The sequence below is a fragment of the Podarcis raffonei genome, chromosome 11 (genome assembly GCF_027172205.1).
Source record: "Podarcis raffonei isolate rPodRaf1 chromosome 11, rPodRaf1.pri, whole genome shotgun sequence".
Classification (NCBI taxonomy): domain Eukaryota; kingdom Metazoa; phylum Chordata; class Lepidosauria; order Squamata; family Lacertidae; genus Podarcis; species Podarcis raffonei.
The window spans coordinates 1,168,396-1,189,983 of NC_070612.1; the positions used below are offsets into that span (position 1 = coordinate 1,168,396).

Here is a 21,588-nt window from a genome sequence, read left to right on the forward strand (position 1 = left end):
GAAGAATTTGGAGCAAATGATTCAGCAGAGGAAACACAGCCCAGAATAACTAAGGAGATAGTACAAGAATACTTGGCTAGTCTAGATGTATTCAAGTCTCCAGGGCCAGATGAACTGCATCCAAGAGTATTAAAAGAACTGGCAGATGTGATTTCAGAACCACTGGCAGTCATCTTTGAGAATTCCTGGAAAACAGGCGAAGTCCCGGCAGACTGGAGGAGGGCAAATGTTGTCCCTATTTTCAAAAAGGGGAAAAGAGAGGACCCAAATAATTACCGCCCAGTCAGTCTGACATCAATACCAGGGAAGATTCTGGAGCAGATCATTAAGCCAACAGTCTGTGAGCACCTAGAAAGGAATGCTGTGATCACCAATAGTCAGCATGGATTTCTGAAAAATAAGTCATGTCAGACTAACCTGATCTCGTTTTTTGACAGAATTACAAGCCTGGTAGATGAAGGGAACGCAGTGGATATAGCCTACCTTGATTTCAGCAAGGCATTTGACAAGGTGCCCCATGATATTCTTGTAAAGAAGCTGGTAAAATGCGGTCTTGACTATGCTACCACTCAGTGGATTTGTAACTGGCTGACTGACCGAACCCAAAGGGTGCTCATCAATGGTTCCTCTTCATCCTGGAGAAGAGTGACTAGTGGGGTGCCACAGGGTTCTGTCTTGGGCCCGGTCTTATTCAACATCTTTATCAACGACTTGGATGATGGACTCAAGGGCATCCTGATCAAATTTGCAGATGACACCAAACTGGGAGGGGTGGCTAACACCCCAGAGGACAGGATCACACTTCAAAATGACCTTGACAGATTAGAGAACTGGGCCAAAACAAACAAGATGAATTTTAACAGGGAGAAATGTAAAGTATTGCACTTGGGCAAAAAAAATGAGAGGCGCAAATACAAGATGGGTGACACCTGGCTTGAGAGCACTACATGTGAAAAGGATCTAGGAGTCTTGGTTGACCACAAACTTGACATGAGCCAACAGTGTGACGCGGCAGCTAAAAAAGCCAATGCAATTCTGGGCTGCATCAATAGGAGTATAGCATCTAGATCAAGAGAAGTAATAGTGCCACTGTATTCTGCTCTGGTAAGACCTCACCTGGAGTACTGTGTCCAGTTCTGGGCACCACAGTTCAAGAAGGACACTGACAAACTGGAACGTGTCCAGAGGAGGGCAACCAAAATGGTCAAAGGCCTGGAAACAATGCCTTATGAGGAACGGCTAAGGGAGCTGGGCATGTTTAGCCTGGAGAAGAGGAGGCTAAGGGGTGATATGATAGCCATGTTCAAATATATAAAAGGATGTCACATAGAGGAGGGAGAAAGGTTGTTTTCTGCTGCTCCAGAGAAGCGGACACGGAGCAATGGATCCAAACTACAAGAAAGAAGATTCCACCTAAACATTAGGAAGAACTTCCTGACAGTAAGATCTGTTTGACAGTGGAATTTGCTGCCAAGGAGTGTGGTGGAGTCTCCTTCTTTGGAGGTCTTTAAGCAGAGGCCTGACAACCATATGTCAGGAGTGCTCTGATGGTGTTTCCTGCTTGGCAGGGGGTTGGACTCGATGGCCCTTGTGGTCTCTTCCAACTCTATGATTCTATGATTCTATGTTTCCTCCTCCTCACACTGTACGTAACGTTATAGGCACGATATTGCTCTGAAATCAAGCAAACGTTGATATGGGGAACCCTCGCCACTTGAGTGAGCTTTCATCCCAGTCACCAAAGGCAGAGGGGAGACCTCTGCCACTATCCTAAAGGAGAAAGAGGCCCACGTCTCAACCAATAGCCCCCTTGGCAGGTCAGTTGTTCTCCAAAACCTAATCCCTGGTGTTCTGCATTCCTCTGGAAAAACCGCTTTCTGAATTGCAAAACCATGCATTCAGGCTAGAATTTGCTCAGTTCTGCTTCTGCCGGATGTTAATTTTTGCGTTTCTTCTCCAGACATCTGCTGCAAAGTCTCTTTCTGGCTGGGGGAGCTGCCCTATATTATCCTGCCTCTCTGAAGTGCCTTCTCAGGAAGGCCGCTGTTGAAATATTGACGTGTCTTCTGCAGCGCTTGAGAGTCCCTGGCGGGCCGTGATGGATGAGGCTGCCTTCCTGGTGCCCTCAATGGTCGTGCTTCTTGCTCGAAGGCTTTGGTGCCGGCCGGTCAAACCAGAAGCTCCCTTTCAGTCCTGAGTAGTGCCCCCCCCCGGGGTACGCATACCCCGAAACATTTTGTGAATCTAAGTTTGGCCTCATTGAGGGTGGTATTTCAATACGAGTAGGAAAATGAGAGTACCTCTAAACATTTTCCTTTTTTAAGAACAAAACCACTGGTCCTGAGCACGTGACATGGGATGTCAGGGAATAAATCTGGTTTCCCGGTGGAAGAAGGGGAGCCAACCGAGCTGTTTCTAGCTCTGGCTGTGCCTGAATTCGATATAGCCAAACAAAAACACCAGATGAGGGTGACTCCCAAGGGCCACATAAAGATGGTCAGAGGGCCTCATTTGAAGTTCTCAGCTTTCCCATGCCTGCTTTGGGTGCTCTCCACCCTTCCAGCAGGAGGGGTTGTGGGCCAGTTCTCAGGGCCAGTCCTACTGTTAGGCAGCTGCCTCAGGTGGCAGATGCTGAGAGATGGTGTGTGTGTGTGTGTGTGTGTGCTCGCTCGCTCGCTCACAACCTGTCCTGCACCCCCAGCCAGCCACCCATGTCCCACCACCCGCCTTGAAGTAATATTCAACTCAGCCACTTCCAGAACCATTCCCAGCTCTGTCTGCTGGCAGAGAGGAGAGTGTCAGGTTCTTTGTGGCCACAGGCTGGCGTTGCACATGAGTGTTCCTCTCTAGAGGATGACGGCGACGACATGAATGTGTGAATGAATCACGACAATGCCACCGCCTCAGACAGAGCTTCCTCGGCACCCATCATCACCTCAAATGCAAGGAGGCTGCCCCGTGGGGGCCAGTTCACACATTCGGCTGTGAGTCATCAAGCGATGAGCAATGGCGTGGGAGGTGCATTGATGTGGTGGTGCAGAGCTGCCTTTGGGAGGATGCTGGTCAGGAGCTGGCAAAAAGCTTTGGAGTGAGTCTGAAGATGGGACTCTTCGTGGAAGATCCTTGAGGGTGTGTGTGGGGAGAAATCACATCAGTCTGGACTGGAGTGGGGTGCATATTCTGCTCCCATGGGCAGAGGTCACAGCTGCACTGTGTGTCTGTCCATGTCTCAACTTCAGAGTTGCCTAGCACTGGGTATAAGGATTGCATGTGAGAATCACAGACCTGCATGCAAACCACACACACTTCAGAACAATGGTTATCTATCTCATCCAAATATCAATGTCCAAAATGTTAGCTTTCAAGTTTACCCTCCAATGCCAACTTTCTAGGCCTCATGGCAAGGAGAGGAGACTGAAAAGATATTGGGCCATACCAAGTGAAATCCCAGAAGCTGGAGGAGGGAGAGGATTTTTGGTGGTGGGCCAAAGTTTTGGATGGCTCCTACCCCACCAGAATAAATTGTGCAAAAACCCCTCAGGCTTAATGGTTCAACCCCCAGAATAACATTGCGAAAATCAGGAAAAACTATGCAAAAACCAAACGTGCTCAATGTACATCATTTATTCAGATCACAGAATTTGGGTTTCCTTGGTACAGAACTGAGCAGGAGCAGTGGGAGGGCAAAGGAAGAGAGAGGAGTCTAGACTTCCTGCAGTCCTGCTCATGGGTTTTCTCATCTTTGCAGAGTCCTCTGAAAAAGGCCCCCTAAAGATTATGGAACAAGTTTAAGAAACAGGTTCTGTGCAACTTGAGAGCTGTACGTCTGCACTGCACATGTTTGGCTGGTCCTTTGGCTTTGACCAATATGGCTACCTCTCTGGGATGCATTATGTGCAACATGGCAGATTCCTATCCTAAGGTGAGGCCATCCCCTCCAGTTGGCCTGGCCTGCTTTGGCTTGGGGAGGCTCTGCTGGGCAACCGTGGCAAAGTCCGAGTTGCCACCTTCTGTCAAGTGCAGAGGGGCCTCCTCTGCAGCCACTCTCTGTGGGAGACCCTCTCTCCCAATATTGGAACCCAACGGGGGCTCTCCATTCAACAAAACTGGAGGGCGTTGGGTTCAGAACAGACAAGAAAGACTTCTTCACACAACACAAAAGTTAAACCATGGATTTGGCTACCACAAGATGCAGCAATGGCCACCCACTTGGGTGGCCTTGAAAGCAGGTTGAGCAAATGAATGGAGGATAAGGCAATTGATGGCCACCAGTTCTGATAGTTCCCGATCCTGTATATAGATCACCTCCAGGATTAGAAGTCATCAGCCTCTGTCCCTTCCGCTGGGCTTCCTGTAATGGGCATCTGGTTGGTCGCTATGGGAGGACGATGGGGACTAGATGGGGCCCCCTTTGGCTTGATCCAGCTGCTCTTCTGAAGATGGAAGGGAGAGAGGCAGACACCTTGAGGGGTTTCATGCCCCAGGCCATATCTGGGTGCTGGGGGGGGGATTCAGGTGAGTTGGCCTGGAACAGCAGGAACGAGAGAGGGGCATCCCCAAAATACAGGGCAGATCCTCGTCACAAAAGGATGGGAAATCCTGGTCACTGTGCGTGTTGGATAAGGAGGGTTCTCTCTCAGTGGGTGCAGTTGCTTTGGCAGAGGGTGAAAGAGGGTGGGATGGGGGCCAAGGCTGACCACCTGTCTTGCTTTCCCCAAGGTACAGCACATTTCTCCAAGTGGGTGGGGAGACTGGGTTGGTTTAAAGCCCTTGCGAGACCGCTCCCTAGAGGGGGGAGGTCTCCCCCAGGCTCCTTCCTGGCGCTATTCAGCCATCGCTCTTCCACTGTAATCTACAAGTCATGTTGTGTTCTTGCTGCAAGTCTCTGCCCATGCTAGTAAGCCTGACTTGGCTGCTGTGTGAAGGGGTGGGGAAGGGCCAGGTCACCTGACCAGCCACTGAAGTGCAATGCACACTGGCTCTCACTTGGCAGGGATCCAGCAGGACCCTTCTTCCGGTCTTGCACGGCCAAGGATTGAGGCTGAGTTAAATAGGAACAGCCAACAGCGAGTCAACAACGTGATGCAGCAGCAGAAAAAGCGAATGCTGTTCTAGGCTGCATCTACAGAAGTCCAGTGTCCAGGTCAAGGGAAGTCACCGTCCTGTTCTATTCTGCCTCAGTCAGATCAGGCCACCCCTGGAGTCCTGTGTCCAACTCTGGGCACCACAATTTAAGAAGGATGTTGACAAGCTGGAAGGTGTGAAGAGCAGGGCAACCAGGGTGATTAAGGGGCTGGAAACCAAGCCTGATGAGGAACGGTTGAAAGAGCTGGGTATGTTTAGCCTGGAAAAGAGGAGACTGAGAGGAAACAGGATAGTCATCTTCAAATATCTCAAGGGCTGTCACATGGAGCAAGCTTGTTTTCTCCTGGTCTGGAGGGGAGGACCAGAAAGGATGGAATCAAGAGACAGGAAAGGAGATTCCGACTAAACATCAGGAAGAACTCCTTGACAGTGGAGTGGGCTTCCTCAGGAGGTGATGGAAGCTCCTTCATTGGAGGTAAAAGCAGAGGACAGGGCAGGATGGTCTCTTGTAAGGTTTCCCCAGAGGCCACTAGCTGCTCTAAGTTAACGGAGTACAAGAGCGGAAAATACATGGAGGCTCCACCTGCCTTCTGTTCTTACTTACTATCCCTCTGGGGAGCAGGCACAACCTGCCAGCTTCCTCCCTCTTCATCTCAGAGTTGCCCCTGTTAGAACTAGAATCAGCTACCTCTGGTGTCACCTGCTGTTGGTCCTCCTGCGTCCTGCCCTACCAGTCCCAATGGGCACCAATGGGCATCGCCGCTAGATGGACCCTCAGCCTGATGGACCCATGTCCCAGGTGGTTCATGTAATCTTCACTCTGTTCTCCAGGCTGAGCTATCAGGAGCCTTCCTGGGAGTAGAAATCACTCAAAAAGGGACAGGGGAAGCATGTTCAGCCTTGGCCAGAAGGTAGCTTCTCCCTGTTCTGCTGAAGTGCGCATCCTCTTCCTGGGGTCATCTCCTAGAGATGCAGAAATAGGTTTCTCTGGAATTCCCCTTGCAGGGTTCCAGGTCCTTAGGGGCCAGGATCCACCACAGTGGCTGTAAATATGATAAATTGGAAGGAGGGTGGTGGACAAAGAGTGGAGATTTGGGTTTGGCAAATGACTCTATTTTGTGGCAATGAGCCTGTGCTCTGTCTAGCTAGCACTTCCATTTGCAGTTTGCAAAGGCCACTACTGAGAGGTGAAACTGCAAGATCCTGCAGGCAGCCCATGAGCTCGGCACTCTCTCAGCTACTCAAGGGCCAAGTTGTCAGTTCCAGTTTCTCTCACTTTCTTGTTTTTCCAATCTTCTGTTCGGTTCGACACATTTCAAGAGCAGTTTGAGAATTGTTGACTTTCAGGCGTCCTCATGAAATTTCATCAGCATCAGCCTGCCTGCGCATATTACATGGCTGGGGAACTGCATGGCAAAAATTCAGAGAAGTGTGAATTTGGAGGAACAGCTGTCTTTTGATTCCTCATATTGTCTAGGAAAGCCAGGCAAGCTCAACTTTAAACGGGAACTGAACAGATTTCCTCCCTCCCTATTGAAAAACGAGTGTGTCCTCTGCCTGTAGCTGATTCCTCCCCTCCCCTTGCAATAGCTAATAACAAACTAGAATGCAACAGGGACTTTGTGGGGGGTTGGTTTGGATGACCCTTGGGGTACCAAGCCTACAATTCTATGATTCTGTGATTTCTTGACCAGGAGCCCAATGCTGAGGCTTTGATTTTGTCGGTGGCCATTCAGGAAGGTGCTGAGATGAGCAGATGCCCAGGAACCCTGGAACTTGGCTGCGATGCACAAGCTCTTTGGCCCTGCCTGCTGGATAATGAGAAGGCTGAGGAACGCTTGAGTTTTCTTTTGGCTCTAAGCAGGAGCTGTGAGGTGCAGCTGGAGGATCTGAACTGTTTTATGAACTGGCCAACCTGGAAGTGAAATGTCTACGTTTTAAACCGATTGATAAAAAAGGGGGTGTCCCTGCCCAATGATGTAGCCAGGGTCCTGCCTATAGGTCTCTGTGGGTGTGTGGGGAGAGATTCAGAGAAGGGGGTGAGGGGGGGGAAGTGATGGGCATAAGGGCCAAATGCTTTGCCCTCCATCATCACCAATCTCCTGGCTGTTTTCTGGCTTGTGTCGTTTGGCTGCTCCAGCAATCAAGAAGTTTTGCCCGTGTCAATCCAGATGGCTTGGCAGGAGTGTGGAGACTTTCCTGCTCTTCCCAGCGAGGCAAATCTGTTTGTCTCTGACCGCCCCCCCCTTGCCAAGCGTGCCCCTATGCCAACGGCTTCAGGTGGATGGCAGGGCTGTTGGGCCGGGCGGCAAGGATGTAGATGGTGCTCTCTCGCAGGAAAGTAGGCCAGTTGATGGTCCGGCTGTGAAGGAAACAGAGGGAGGGAAAAGCTTAGCAGGATGGAGCCCCCAGCAGATGCCGGCCCTAGAGCAAGGCTTAGCCTTCCCCTGGTCTGGTACCTCTGGCTGTTCTCAAAGACAGCTCCCAGCAGAAATTTAAAGAATATTTGGCTAAGTATTGTGATACAAGATAATTCGAAAATTCTTGGAAGTAAGAAATAGGCTTAGGGGTAGAATAAGAATATGTGGTAGTAAATATTAAGGATTAGAATATTAATAAAAGAGAGGAAGATAGTAAACGAAATGAGTGAATGTTATTAGAAATATGAATTTGGAGAACTGCTATACAGGGGTTATAATGAAATTCAGATAGAGGGGATTTGAGGAAGTCAGCTATCAATGTAACGAGAATTAGAGATTTGAAGTAAGAATTCTGTTTTGTGTGTTTTTCTTTTTCTTTTTCTTTTCTTGTTGTGTGTCTTGTAATGTTTTCTCTTTTTCTATGTGATAAATATGGAAACCAATAATTTATTTTTTTTAAAGACAGCTCCCAGAAGCCCCAGCCAGCATGGCTATATGATGCCGGGGATGATGGGAGTTGTGGTCCAAAATACTTGCCAGGCATGGGGAAGGCTGAGCCAGCGGCTTGGCTGGCCCAGAATGAAAAGGAGCTGGGCATGAGGCAGCCCAGTAAGCCAGCTTGCCCCCCAGGGCGGAGAGTCCAGTGCTGACCTCCTAGAGAAAGCCAAAGCCACGATTGCGTGACGTAACTGGTGTGGGGCAAGGGCTCCTGCCCACTCGGCTGTGAAGCTCACTGGGTGGCCCTGGGCCAGTCACCGCCTCTCAGCCTTACCTGCCTCGCAGGGTTGTTGTGGGGGGATTCTGGGAGGGTGGTGGGGAGTTTCCCTTTGACAAAGTGCAGGATCATGGCAATGAAAATAATGAATAGAGTTGGGGCAGTGACAGAACCCTGTTTAACACCTGATCCCACTGTGGATGGGTCACTTTGAGAGCCATTGTTATCTGCAGTAGAACTGGCCTCCATGGTCACTTACAGACTCATTGTTAAATCCGTGTTTATGGAAGGCAATCTTACTCGGCTATGAGTGACCGCAGAAGAAGAAGAAGAAGAAGAAGAAGAAGAAGAAGAAGAAGAAGAAGAAGAAGAAGAAGGAGAAGAAGGAGAAGAAGGAGAAGAAGAAGAAGAATGTGAGGATGGGGAGAACCATGTGCACCCCACTTTGAGCTCCTTGGAGGAAAAGGTGGGGCAGAAAGACAATTAAAAAAGAATAATAATGAAAGCCCCCAGCAAGGTGGGGCACCTTAACCTCCCTGGGGAGGGAGATGTGTGGCCACTGGCCTCTCAGCCAGCTCTTGTCTTCCCTCCTCTTTTTCCTCTTCCCATTTCCCCCCCCCCAATCATCCCAGTCCCGCCTCCCCCCCTCCCTTGACTCTCTCAGCAAGGAGAGAGTTGCTATTAAATTACTCTTCCCCTTCCACCCGTTTTCCCTTCAGAGGGTTCAAGGTGGCACACACGGTTCTCTGCCTTCCCATAGGACCCTCACGAGAACCCCGAGAGGCAGGCAGGCTGAGAGGCGGTGCCTGGCCCAAGGGAGCCAGCCTTATGTGGCTGAGTGGTGACTCAAACCCTGGGTTCTCTCTCGGGTTCTGTACTCATAGAATCAATCATAGGATTAGGTTGGAAGGGACCCTGAGGATCATCTAGTCCAGCCCCCTGCAATGCAGGAATGTGCAGCTGTCCCGTACGGGGATTGAACCCACAATGTTGATGTCATCAGCTCCAGGCTCTAAGCAACTGAGCTACTCTAGCCATTAGACCACACAGCCTTATTGTACTTTACTACCTCGCCCTACTCCAGGGAGGAGCGGTTCTTGAGAGTCAAGTTTGCTCGCCAGAGATGCCCGCCTTTGCTCTTATGCCAATCTGCTCCAGGCCTGAGTGACAGTACGTTGGCAGGCAGGCCTGGCGAGAGAGACGGCGACGGCAGAACCAGGCAGATGGCTGGGGAAACGTGTCGTTGCAGGATGGCTCCCCTCTCATTTTGGATCCCACCAAGGCCTCGGCTCACAAGCAGCCCCCCTCCCAGCTGCGCTTCTCCATCTCGCCCACCACTCCCCACCCGAACCGGGAGTCATCTCCCCCGAAACTGGAAGGATGCTTAGGGTTTGCCTTGCTGCCAACAGTCGCCATGGAAACCCGGGAGCCTGAGCGCGGCTCCTAATGAGGCAGAGCGATATTGCAAGTGTTGGCACATCTCTCCAACATTTAGGAAAGTCAGGAGTGACATTACGGCAGTGGAAACTGAGGCAGGAGTTGGCAGCAGCGATGCTTCCGAATACCAGTTGCTGGAAACAGCAGGAGGAGAGAGTTGTTCTTGTGCCTGGTTCCTGCTTGTGGGTTTTGCACATCTGGCTGGCCATTGTGAGAAAAAGTGGCTGGATTAGGTGGGCCAGTGGTCTGATCCTGCAGGCTCTTTCTAGGTTACTGTGTGAGGAGGGATCAGGCGAAGAACCTGGGGTGCCTGCAGAGAATTGCTCAAAGACTGGGGAACATAATCCAGGCTTCCTGAGCTCCAGAACCAGTATGTGACCCACAGACAGAGGATAATTCCTGGGTGCCGCCCCAGAGTCTGATGAGGAATGGCTGAAGGAATTGGGGATGTTTAGCCTGTAGAATAGAAGACTGAGAGGAGATATGATAGGTAAAGGGTAAAGGGACCCCTGACCATTAGGTCCAGTCGTGACCGACTCTGGGGTTGCAGCACTTATCTCGCTTTATTGGCAGAGGGAGCCGGCGTACAGCTTCCAGGTCATGTGGCCAGAATGACTAAGCCGCTTCTGGCGTACCAGAGCAGCGCACGGAAACGCCATTTACCTTCCCACTGAGCGGTACCTATTTATCTACTTGCACTTTGACGTGCTTTTGAACTGCTAGGCTGGCAGGGACCGAGCAATGGGAGCTCACCCCGTTGTGGGGATTCGAACCGCTGACCTTCTGATCGGCAAGTCCTAGGCTCAGTGGTTTAGACCCACAGCGCCACCCGCATCCCAGGAGATATGATAGCCATCTTCAAATATCTGAAGGGCTCTCATACGGAAGATGGAGCGAGGTGGTTTTCCCTTGCTCCAGAGTGGATCACCTGAACCAGTGGATTCAAATGAGAAGAAAGGAGATTCTGACTAAATATTAGGAAGAAATTTCTGGCGGCAAGAGCCAGTTGACAGTGGAATGGGCTCCCTTGGGAGGATGTAGAGGCTGAAGGGCCACCTCTCAGGGATTCTTTAGCTGCAATTCATGCATTTCAGGGGGTTGGACTAGATAGCCACTGGGGGGTCCCAGTACAGTTCTATAGATTCCTAGCCAGTGAGGCACCTGCAGTGGTTTCTTCATCTGAAACAGTCTAGTCTTAGCTGGACCCTGCCACATGGTTCTTCTGAACTTGCAGACTCTGCTGGAGGCCTCTCCCTGGCATCCTTTAAGGACAGACTACCTTTCTCTGTCAGGTAACCTGCTTACCTTGGTTCCTCTGGCTCTGGATTCAACAGCACCTGGTCCTGGCTTGTGTTGCTGGCTGGGCTGCTCTCTGAGATGGGGCCCACGTGGCTGATGCTGTAAGGGGGCAAAGGGCACCCCCAGGGTTACATCACCCTAATGAGCAGCCTGATGAAGGACTCTGGCCACAGGTGCCCCACAAACTGCACCCCAAGATCACCTGTGGCATTGCGAAGATCATTGCAAGGGTGGGGGAGGCCTGGCCCCTTCCCCCAGGCTGAGAAGACTTTGCAAAGGTGCCCCAAACTCCCAACAGGTTGGAGAAAAACTAGGCAGATGCCCAGAATTCTCAGGCCAAGGGGAAGAGCTTCTGCTTAATAATAATAATAATAATAATAATAATAATAATAATAATAATTTATTTTATCCCGCTCTCCCTGGCCAGAGCCAGGCTCAGGGCGGCTAACACCAGTAAAATTATAGTACAGTGGTACCTCTGGTTGTGAACGGGATCCGTTCCAGAGGCCCGTTCGCAACCTGAAAGGAACACAACCCACGTCTGCGGGTCGCGATTCACCGCTTCTGCGCATGTGCAAGCTGCGAAACCAGGAAGTAACCCTTTCCGGTACTTCCGGATTGTCGCAGGATGCAACCTGAATACGCTCAACCTGAAGCAAAGGTAACATGAGGTATGACTGTAAAAACATAATGGGGGGGGGAACCAATTTAAAATACAGGTTAAAATGCAATTTAAAATGCAGCCTCATTTTTTTTCTTTTCACGATGCATAATTTTTGCTTTAATTCTGTAGCATAGGGCAGCAAGATGAGAAAGCCAAACAGAGCCAAATTGGGAAGGGGATGAATTTGCCATCTCAAATATTCAATGCAGCCTCATTTTAAAAGTAGCCCATAAATCAAGACCATAAGGGGAGGGAAACATAAGGGTCAGACTGAGTCCAAGCCAAAGGCCAGGCGGAATACCTCTGTCTTGCAGGCCCTGCGGAAAGATGTCAAGTCCCGCAGGGCCCCAGTCTCTTGGGACAGAGCGTTCCACCAAGTCGGGGCCAGTGCTGAAAAGGCCCTGACCCTAGTTGAAACCAATGTAACCACCTTGCGACCTGGGACCTCCCAAATGTTGTCATTTATGGACCTCTCTGCAGGGCATACCAGGAGAGGCGGTCCCGTAGGTACGTGGGTCCTAGGCCCCATAGGGCTTTAAATGTGCCCATGTGCCCAGTGGCAAACGCAGGAGGGTTCCCAGCCAAGCCAGGGAGGCTGTGGCTCAGAGTGGGCAGGTGAGGACCTTTACCTGACGTTGCAAGAGGGCACCTCCTTGTGCCGCTTACGGAACCACGTGTGTTGGCTGCGCCGACTCTCTGCCTCGCTGATGAGCCCGTCCCCGTGCTGGTCCAGCGACAAGAAAGTGGATCGTGCCCGCTCTCTCTCCTTGCCCGTCAGCAGGCGCAGCAGGGCGTTCTGTGGGGGGGAAGCAGAGGAGGAGCGTGTGATTAGAGCAACGTCTTCGAAGGGGCTTTGGCTGTGAGGGGTGTGGAAGGGGCTTTGCACTCCTGAACTGGCTACCACAGCACTCAGGACTGATGCAATGTCTTGCCAGGGCTCAGAGAGTTGCTGCCAGCTGGGCTGGAGGCACCCATGGACTGAGTGACTCAACAGAAGGCACCTTCCTAGGTTCCTCATGGGAGTCACCTTCACCCACCTGTGTCCGTGATCTCTGCAGCTGCAGGACGGACTCGTGGGAGAGGAAATCCACCCATTCAACACGGCCTTTCTTCTCTGGATCCAGCGCTGAAAACTGCAGGGCGTCCTGGTCTTCCTGCTCCTCGCTGCTGGGCTGCTGGTTCGACAGCCGCTTGTAGCCCAAGAAGACATTCAAGGTCAGCGCACTGTCTGTGGAGCCACCAGATGGGAAAAGTCAGTGCCTGCTCCCTCTCTCTCTCTCTCTCTCTCTCTCTCTCTCTCTCTCTCTCTCTGCAGCGCCTTAACCCCTTGAGCTGTTAGCGCTGCCTGGCTCCCCTCATAAGAATACAAAAAGAGCCTGCAGGATCAGGCCAGTGGCCAACTAGTCCAGCATCCTGCTCTCACGGTGCCTGCAAGAAACCAGGAAGCAGGATTTGAGGGGTTTCCAGCAACTGAGACTCAGAAGCCTTGCTTCCTCCAGCTGTGGAGGCAGAGCAGTCATTGAAAGCCCTCTACTCCTCCATGCATTTGCCAAATCCTTTTTTAAAAGCCATCTAGTTTGGTGGCCATCACTGTGGCAGGGAGTTCCACAGTTTAACTAGGCGCTGTGTGAAGAAGGACTTGCTTTTCTCTGTGCTGAATCTTCCAACTTTCATGTCCGTGAGTTCTAGATTTCTAGTGGGGAGAAGGGAGAAGAACATTTCTCTGTCCACCCGCTCCATGCCATGTATAATTTTTATAAACATCTACCATGTCCATTTTTGCCTGCCTTTTCTCTAAACTAAAAAGTCCCAAATGCTGCAACCTTTCTTCAGCCGCTCAGCTGTTTCTGTTGCCCTTCTCTGAACTCCAACTCTGCAATATCCTTTTTGAGATGAGGCAACCAGAACTGGACCCAGTACTCCAAATGCGGTTGCACCACAGGTTTCCATAATGGCGTTACGATATGGCCAGTTTTTGTTTAGTTCCTTTCCTAATGATCCCTAGCGTGGAATTTGCCCCTCTTTTTTGCAGCTGCTTCACCCTCTCAGAGGGAGGGCCCCCAGTTAAGGGGAGGCCTCATCCTTGAACCCAGCGACGCACCTAGTCCCGCTCAAGACCCCCAGAATCACAGATGGCCCAAGACATTTTGCCGCCCGAGGCGAACTTCCCTCCTGGCTGTGTCTCATTCCCACAAACAACAACCCGGCTTTTGTTTCACAGGCACCCTCACTGAAGGGCTGGGCAGGACATGTGTGCAGTGGCAGAGCAAGCCGACTGGGCACCTGGGGCGGGGCCACCTGCTGGCGGGGGTAGGGCGAGCTGGTGTAGAACGCTCCCTGGGGCCTCCTCCCACTCAGTCGCCCTACAGCTGGGGGGGGGGAGCAGTGGGCAGACTGTTTGGGGCAGTGCGGAGCCTGCGGGCCCCCAAGCCGCCGTGTCACTCCCAGGAGAGACCCGTGGCTCAGGCACGCTGCAAGCCCCGCGGTGAGTGCCACCCTGCATTTTGTCACCCCCCCTCAGTGGTGACACCCACCCCCTTCCTCCACCCCTGCATGTGCGGAGTGGCAATTTAGGAGAATGCACCAGCAGCTAAATTAGGGGCAGGAGGGTGCAGAAAGCACAGCCAAGAGAACAGGTGTGGGGTTGTTTGGCGACCCCTTTTGGGGCCGCCAATTGCCTCTCCAGCAAGGGAAGTGAGCTAGGACCCGGATCCCAACCTGCCACCCTCTCCCATTCTGCCACCGAGGTGCCCACTCACTTATAGAGCCAGCCCTGCCCACAGCAGCCTCCTCTTCCGCTTGCTACCACGGCCCACCAGGCTCCCTCACCATTGCTTCGCCTTCCTCCATGGGGTGGTACGGAGGTCTGGAGTGGCCTCCTGCCCCCACAATGAAAGGCAAGACTCCCAAGACTAGGTCATGGCGAAGGCAAGGCCTGGTGGTGGTGGGATCATGGCCACTGGCCCTACTCCTTGCTCTCCAGGCATTCCCTGTCCAAAGTGCACTCTGCTCCCGCGGTTTGGGTGAAGGGGGCGAGAGACTGGCTGGCATGGGTCCTTCGCTTCACCCCTCTTTGCATGGATGGGTGCATGACCCAGGAGTCGAGTGTGGGTCCGCAGCACAGGAGGCTTACCTGGGGCGACCTTGCCTTGCTGGAAGGCCTGGAAGAGGCTGCTCATCTCCTCCTCAGTGAGGAGCAAGTTGAGATTGTCCTGGGGTGGGGGGAAGAAAGGAGGGTGGGTCAGTTGCTGGGAGGCTCCCAGGACCCAACTGGGTGGATTTGCAGATTCAGAGCCCCCTCCCCAATGCCCCCACTCCTTCAGTGCATGGTCCTCAAAGGTAGACTGCATTCAGAAATGGAGGCTTCCTTTCACCATCATGGTTATCTTTTCCCTTTCTGCATGGGTGCAATCCTCTCTTGGAAAGGGGAGGGTAAGTGACCGCCCCTCAGGCTAGGGACCCCCAGTTCTTCACACTGGAAGGGAAGATGTCTCCCTCCCCCTTCCCCAGCACCCCAGGGCCCCCACCCGCTGCTTACGCAAGAGTAGCAGCTCCAGCCGGTCTCCGAATGGGCCGCCTCAATGACCTCGCTGGTGTTGTCCTGGGGCAGGAAGCCCATCCGGCGGAGGCAGCCGTCGTGGTAGACCCTCGTGCAGACGCGGCAGGGCAGGAGGCTGTCCGCTGTCCACACTTCGCACACCTCGCACGTCTCGTCGTTGGTCACCTGCGTGGGGAGGGGAGGAAAGGCTGAAGCCCTGAGCAGCTGCAGGGACCCCCAGGAGAAGGAGGTCACCCTCAATATGCCCTCCTCAGTTCAGGAGAACCCATGGCATTGTCGACTTCTTCCCTACTCTTGCAGCAGCAGAAGAGGGTGGGCATCTGCCAGGGATCCTTTAGCTGTGATTCCTGCATTGCAGGAAATTGGACTTGATGACCCTTGGGTCCAGGGCAGCTGTTTACCAGCTCCATCTGGTACGCAGGATGAGACCCTACCTACCCTCGGACTGTTTCGTCAGAGTGGTGCATGCTCTAGTTATCTCTCTCTTGGACTCCTGCAATGCACTCTACCTGGGGCTACCTTTGAAGGTGACCCAGAAACTGCAACTAATCCAGAATGCAGCAGCTAGACTAGGGATTGGGAGTGACCGCCAAGACCATATAACACCAGTCTTGAAAGACCTACATTGGTTCCCAGTACGTTTCCGAGCACAATTCAAAGTGTTGGTGCTGACCTTTAAAGCCCTAAATGGCCTCAGCCCAGTATACCTGAAGGAGCGTCTCCACTCCCATCATTCTGCCCGGACACTGAGGTCCAGCTCCGAGGGCCTTCTGGCGGTTCCCTCTCTGCGAGAAGCCAAGTTACAGGGAACCAGGCAGAGAGCCTTCTTGGTGGTGGCACCCGCCCTGTGGAACGCCCTCCCACCAGATGTCAAAGAGAAAAACAACTACCAGACTTTTAGAAGACATCTAAAGGCAGCCCTGTTTAGGGATGTTTTTAATGTTTAATGCTGTATTGCATTTTTAATATTCGGTTGGGAGCTGCCCAGAGTGGCTGGGGAAACCCAGCCAGATGGGTGGGGTATAAATAATAAATTATTATTTTTATTGGGGCCCCTTCCTGGGGAGGATCTGCAGCCAAATCACAAATGCATGATTGCTAGAAAGTCACAAGCAGGTGACTCTATGATGTTATATCCTCTAAGCTTTTGTGGTAGAAGGGAGAACAAAAGGAACCTAATCTTTTTTCTGTCGCTGCTCCTTCTTCTTCTTACCTGCAATGGGCAGGGTTCGCTGTGAGCTCTCCTCCAGGGAGCGCCCTCCATTTTGAACTGGACTATGGACGTTTGTAACTTTTAAGGATTATCGCCTGCTTGATTTCCATCACTGAACATGCTGAATCCTGGCAAGACCTTTAAGTGAGTATATATTTTCCTGGTTTACTCAAACAGTTTGAGAGTGATTTCTTTGTTAAGAAGGAACCAGGAGATGACCCAAGTCTGCCTAAACAACCTTGGATAGTAAAGCTGCTCTAGAAAGTTGCGCAACCGTGTCCTAAAAGCTTCTAGAGATAAGCTGCCCACAGATGGTGGTATTACTCTGCTGAAATAGGTATTTGCATTCTACACCCGTGAGAAAAAGAGGAAGGATAATTAATAAGTAAAATATCCTCTCCTGCTCATCTAAATCCATCCAACGCGCCCAACTTTATTATTTGTCACGCCCCTCTGGTTTTCTTGCCCCTGCCCAGGGTGCTTCTGTTCCAGGGGTTTATCTTGTGCCCACCTGCTCCCTCTGCTCCAGGCTGATCTCAATGGGCTCGTCATCCTGCTCCCTCCGAGTGGGCCGGGCAAAGGCTGGCGGCGTGAAGAAGGTGGTGCGGTCAAACTCTTCGGGCTCCACCCCTCGCCCGTCCCGCAGCCTCTCCCAGGCCGCCCTGCGGAAGCGGGTCTCCTCTTTCTGCTGGAGCCCCGCCGAAGACCCTGCTTCCGACGCCTCCTCTTCTCTGAGTTCCTGCACCGTGTCCTCGATGGTGCCCCTCCGGCTGGTGCTGCCCTCCGACTTGCGTTCTCGCAGCCCGTCCTTGAAGGCCGACACAGCCAGGCTGACCTTCTGGACCTGCTCCACGGTCTGCCGCCTGGACATCAGCACCCCCATGGCTCTGAAAGAGAGGCAGCCGTGAGAAGGGCTTGGTACCAATTAGGGTTCTATGAGAGGGGCTAGCGAGGGGAGAGCTAGCTCACCCATGCAATAAACGAAAATCTGCCCTTATTCCCTTATGGAGGACAAAAGAGCCCTTTCAGGGTCCTTTGCAGGTTCTCCATCACTTGGAGAGAATAACAGAGGCCAACCAGAGAAAATTGAGAAGCAAAGCAGCTCATAAGCCTGATCTTTGTTGAACTGTTGCAACAGGGTGCTCCCCTCACTCGCAGGAAAAGAAGAGGAACCCAGAACCTAGGTGTGCCCGCCCTGGAGTCCAAGACCACACCCAGAAACATCATACCTACATCACAGAAAGGGCGGTCTACAACAGAAATTAGAGTGATTTCCTTACCTCCTGTCTGGCAAGTTACCTGTTAATGCTCCCTTGATTGGATACCCTGGGGAACCTGGCCAGTCTTTTGTAATGATAAATACTTACCGTATTTTTTGCTCTATAAGACGCACCCGACCATAACACGCACGTAGTTTTTAGTAGGCATGCCACCCGTAGGCATTCCCTCCATAACACGCACATACATTTCCCCTTACTTTCTAGGAGGAAAAAAGTGAGTGTTATGGTGCAAAAAATACGGTACTTCCTGAGCCAGGTCACAGGCTCACCCGATTCATACATAGACATACCCTTAAGACAGGAATTGTGAATGAAAAGACAATAGGGAGGACTTTCCATTTTCCTTTGACCTTTCAGAGAAAACATTTGGTCAGTCTGGGAGCCAAAATGGTTCCAGGACTGCTTTCCTGCGCTGCTTCAGACATGTGGTTTATACATTTATGTATGTGTTTGCTTGGTACATTTATGAACATTTATTATATATATAAAACCTTCATTTATTTATTTCACCCAGCAGGCAGGTGGGTGACTGTGGGGGAGAGGTGGGGCAGCTGTACATGCAAGCTCCTCTGGGGGGAAGAGGCGGAGGATATCACTGCCTCCATACCCCAATCCCAGAAATCCTAGAGTTGGAAGGCGCCACCAGGGTCATCTAGTCCAACCCCCTGCAACACAGAAATCTTTTGCCCAGTGTGGGACTCGAACCCATGACCTTGAGATTAAGAGTCACGAATGGATTATCTCAGAAGATGGTAGTCTCTCTTTTTTAAATGAAGGTTGAGTGGCTATCTGTCAGGGATTCTGTAGCTGTAATTTCTGCACTTAAGCAGCTTGGACTAGATGACCCTTGGGTACCTTCCAGCTGTGCCATTCTTAATATTCTAATGGGGCCAAAGACCTGGCTGAGTGCTGTGAGAACAGGATGCTGGACTAGGTGGGCCACTGGCCTGATCCAGAAGGCTCTTCTTACATTATCACGCTCTCTTTCAGTGGAAAACACCAGATAGCAGAATCGGGCCTCGGATACTGGTTGCAGAGTTCCCTTTGCATCCAGCAAGCTATCATTTGTGATTCCTTGGGGTCCTTTCCAACTCTACAGTTCTATGAGTCTATAAAGTTATATCAGCAGCTGCCTTCAGTCATAGTCCAGCGACTGCCCCCATTATCCCAACACAAGGGAGTCTTCTGGCATTTTAAAGACTTAGCGGATTTAAATCTCCTTTCCAATCGGCTGAAGGCGACTCTTATCCACAAAATCTGAGGCCGCAGTCGTCTGCTCGTCTTGCAGGTGCCACAAGGCTCTTGCTTGTTATTGAAGCAACACAGCTGATGTCTCCCTGCAAGGTCTTATCTTCCTGGCAAGGCAATTCCCTACAGCAAGGCTTGCTCTTTTGCAACTTCGCGTCCCTGTGACCTTAGAGGTCACCCCTGAATCCAGAGGACAATGCAGGCCCTGAGATATTCTCTGCTCAGCGCTGCCATCATCTCATGTTCCCTACTTCTTGAAACAAACAAACAAACAAACAAACGCCTTAAAAATTAAACAAGGAGTTCCTTCTCCAGACAATAGCAGCGTCACCCTAACCTGTTTTCGTTTTTGCCAAAATCACTGTCTTTGCTTTCAAAAGATCTGAGCATTGCCGTGACTCTATTCTTTTATGAAAAATTCCGAAAGGTGGGGGAAAGTCTAGTTTCTCACTAAACGACTGGGCAGAATTGTGGCCGAATGTTCTTCCCTGTACTTTGAATGCCACAAGGCCTAGAGAATTGGTTTTCTAAATGAAAGCAATTTATAAATTAATCCAATTTATTTATTGCATTTATACCCCACTTTTCCCTCCATGGAGCTCAGGATGCCAATAGTAATAATAATAATAATAATAATAATAATAATAATAATTTATACACCACCCTCCCCAGCCAAAACTGGGCTCAGAGTGGCTCTCCCACTCCTCTTTCAACCCCCACAACAGCCCTGTGAGGTAGGTTAGGCTAGGAGACAGTGACTTGCCCCCAAAGTTACCAAGTTGAAGAAATGATTGCCGTGTGTGGAGCACACTTCCGCCCTCAGACAAAGCCACAGCTGTCTGAACATCATGACCTTTGTTTCCTTTGTCATACATTGTGCAAGGGGAAAATGACGTGGTGGAAACAGGTACCAAAATAACTTTGTACCACCCCACGATCTCAGGATTGGAGGATGTGTAAAGTTCACAGTCCAAAATGGATCTGACTGGTTTTGAATATTGTGCTAATAAAAGGAGCCTCTACAGAGCTGGCCGGCAGCTTGTCTTGGAGCACACTTGCCAGCGTGCTTCTGCACAGCTCACCTGCATCCAACCTCCTGTCATCCTCCGTTATTCCTACACCAAGTGAGCTTCTTCGCAAGTGGGGATTCGAACACTGGTCTCCCACACCCTAGTCCAGCAACCATTATGCCACACTGGCTCTCTGGTTAGGATGGATCCTCCAGTTATTATGGGTCATTCAGAGGGGCAAGTGTCTCCCCTTTCCCCCTCCAGACACATGCTACAAGCCTGTCCCAGTCTCATCCCCCCTCCTTTTGGGTCTTTTTACTTCTAATTTAGTCATGAACTGGACATGACATGGACTTCTGTTCTTCTCTCCCCCCCCCATTCCAAGGCCACGGGGTGTGGGGCATGGACAAAACAAGGACAATGATCTTTGGGATACCAGAAAATAAGTTCTGTCCTTCCGATGGTGCAATGGCTCAGCGCATCCGGCAGTTAGCCAGAAGGTTGGGGGTTTGAGCCCACCAGGGATGGCTGTGGGCAGGATTACTGCAGGGCACGGGGTGGAACTAGATGCCCCTCGGGAATCCCTTTCAATTCTACAATTCTATGGTTCTATGAAATAGGGTGAATTATGGTGAATTCTGGTGCTGGAGGAGACTCTTGAGAGTCCCATGGACTGCAAGAAGATCCAACCTCTCCATTCTGAAGGAAATCAGCCCTGAGTGCTCACTGGAAGGACAGATCCTGAAGCTGAGGCTCCAGTACTTTGGCCACCTCATGAGAAGAGAAGACTCCCTGGAAAAGACCCTGATGCTGGGAAAGATGGCGGGCACAAGGAGAAGGGGGCGGCAGAGAACGAGATGGTGGGACAGTGTTCTCAAAGCTACCAGCATGAGGGAGGCAGTGGAAGACAGGAGTGCCTGGCGTGCTCTGGTCCAGGGGGTCATGAAGAGGAGGACACGACTAAACGATGCCTTATGAGGAACGGCTAAGGGAGCTGGGCATGTTTAGCTTGGAGAAAAGGAGGTTAAGGGGTGATATGATAGCCATGTTCAAATATATAAAAGGATGTCACATAGAGGAGGGAGAAAGGTTGTTTTCTGCTGCTCCAGAGAAGCGGACACAGAGCAATGGATCCAAACTACAAGAAAGAAGATTCCACCTAAACATTAGGAAGAACTTCCTGACAGTAAGAGCTGTTCGACAGTGGAATTTGCTGCCAAGGAGTGTGGTGGAGTCTCCTTCTTTGGAGGTCTTTAAACAGAGGCTTGACAACCATATGTCAGGAGTGCTCCGATGGTGTTTCCTGCTTGGCAGGGGGTTGGACTCGATGGCCCTTGTGGTCTCTTCCAACTCTATGATTCTATGATTCTATTCTATGACTAAACAACAACAACAACAACAACAATGAAATAGGGGTGGCTCTCCTGCCCAGCAAGGCACTGAAACCTGAAAACGGTGGTCCTCATTTGCTTGATGGCTCCCTGCCCTCCTTCCCATCATCGAGCTGGGATCGATCACACACACACACAAACACACCCAAGTGCAGGAGACACTTCCAATGATGGGAATAAAATCCGCATGGTTTAGGGTCCAATGCCAGGAAGCAGCTATCTTCCTGGTTAATGATCCACGATCGACCTGCCAATACGCAAATATAC

The 21,588-nt window shown here is 51.2% G+C and overlaps 1 protein-coding gene across 1 annotated transcript in view; it reads right to left on the reverse strand.

The window, feature by feature from the left end:
• Positions 1-3,608: 3,608 nt before the first annotated feature.
• Positions 3,609-21,588, reverse strand: part of PHF24 (PHD finger protein 24) — a 36,151-nt gene continuing 18,171 nt past the window's right edge. Inside the window, exons 2-8 of the mRNA XM_053408068.1 lie at positions 16,904-17,279; positions 15,159-15,344; positions 14,754-14,832; positions 12,658-12,848; positions 12,250-12,416; positions 10,963-11,055; positions 3,609-7,447 (exon numbers count right to left, since the gene is read on the reverse strand). Coding sequence (XP_053264043.1) covers positions 7,348-7,447; positions 10,963-11,055; positions 12,250-12,416; positions 12,658-12,848; positions 14,754-14,832; positions 15,159-15,344; positions 16,904-17,275 — 1,188 coding nt within the window. The 5' untranslated portion in view covers positions 17,276-17,279 and the 3' untranslated portion in view covers positions 3,609-7,347. The remainder of the gene's footprint in view (positions 7,448-10,962; positions 11,056-12,249; positions 12,417-12,657; positions 12,849-14,753; positions 14,833-15,158; positions 15,345-16,903; positions 17,280-21,588) is intronic.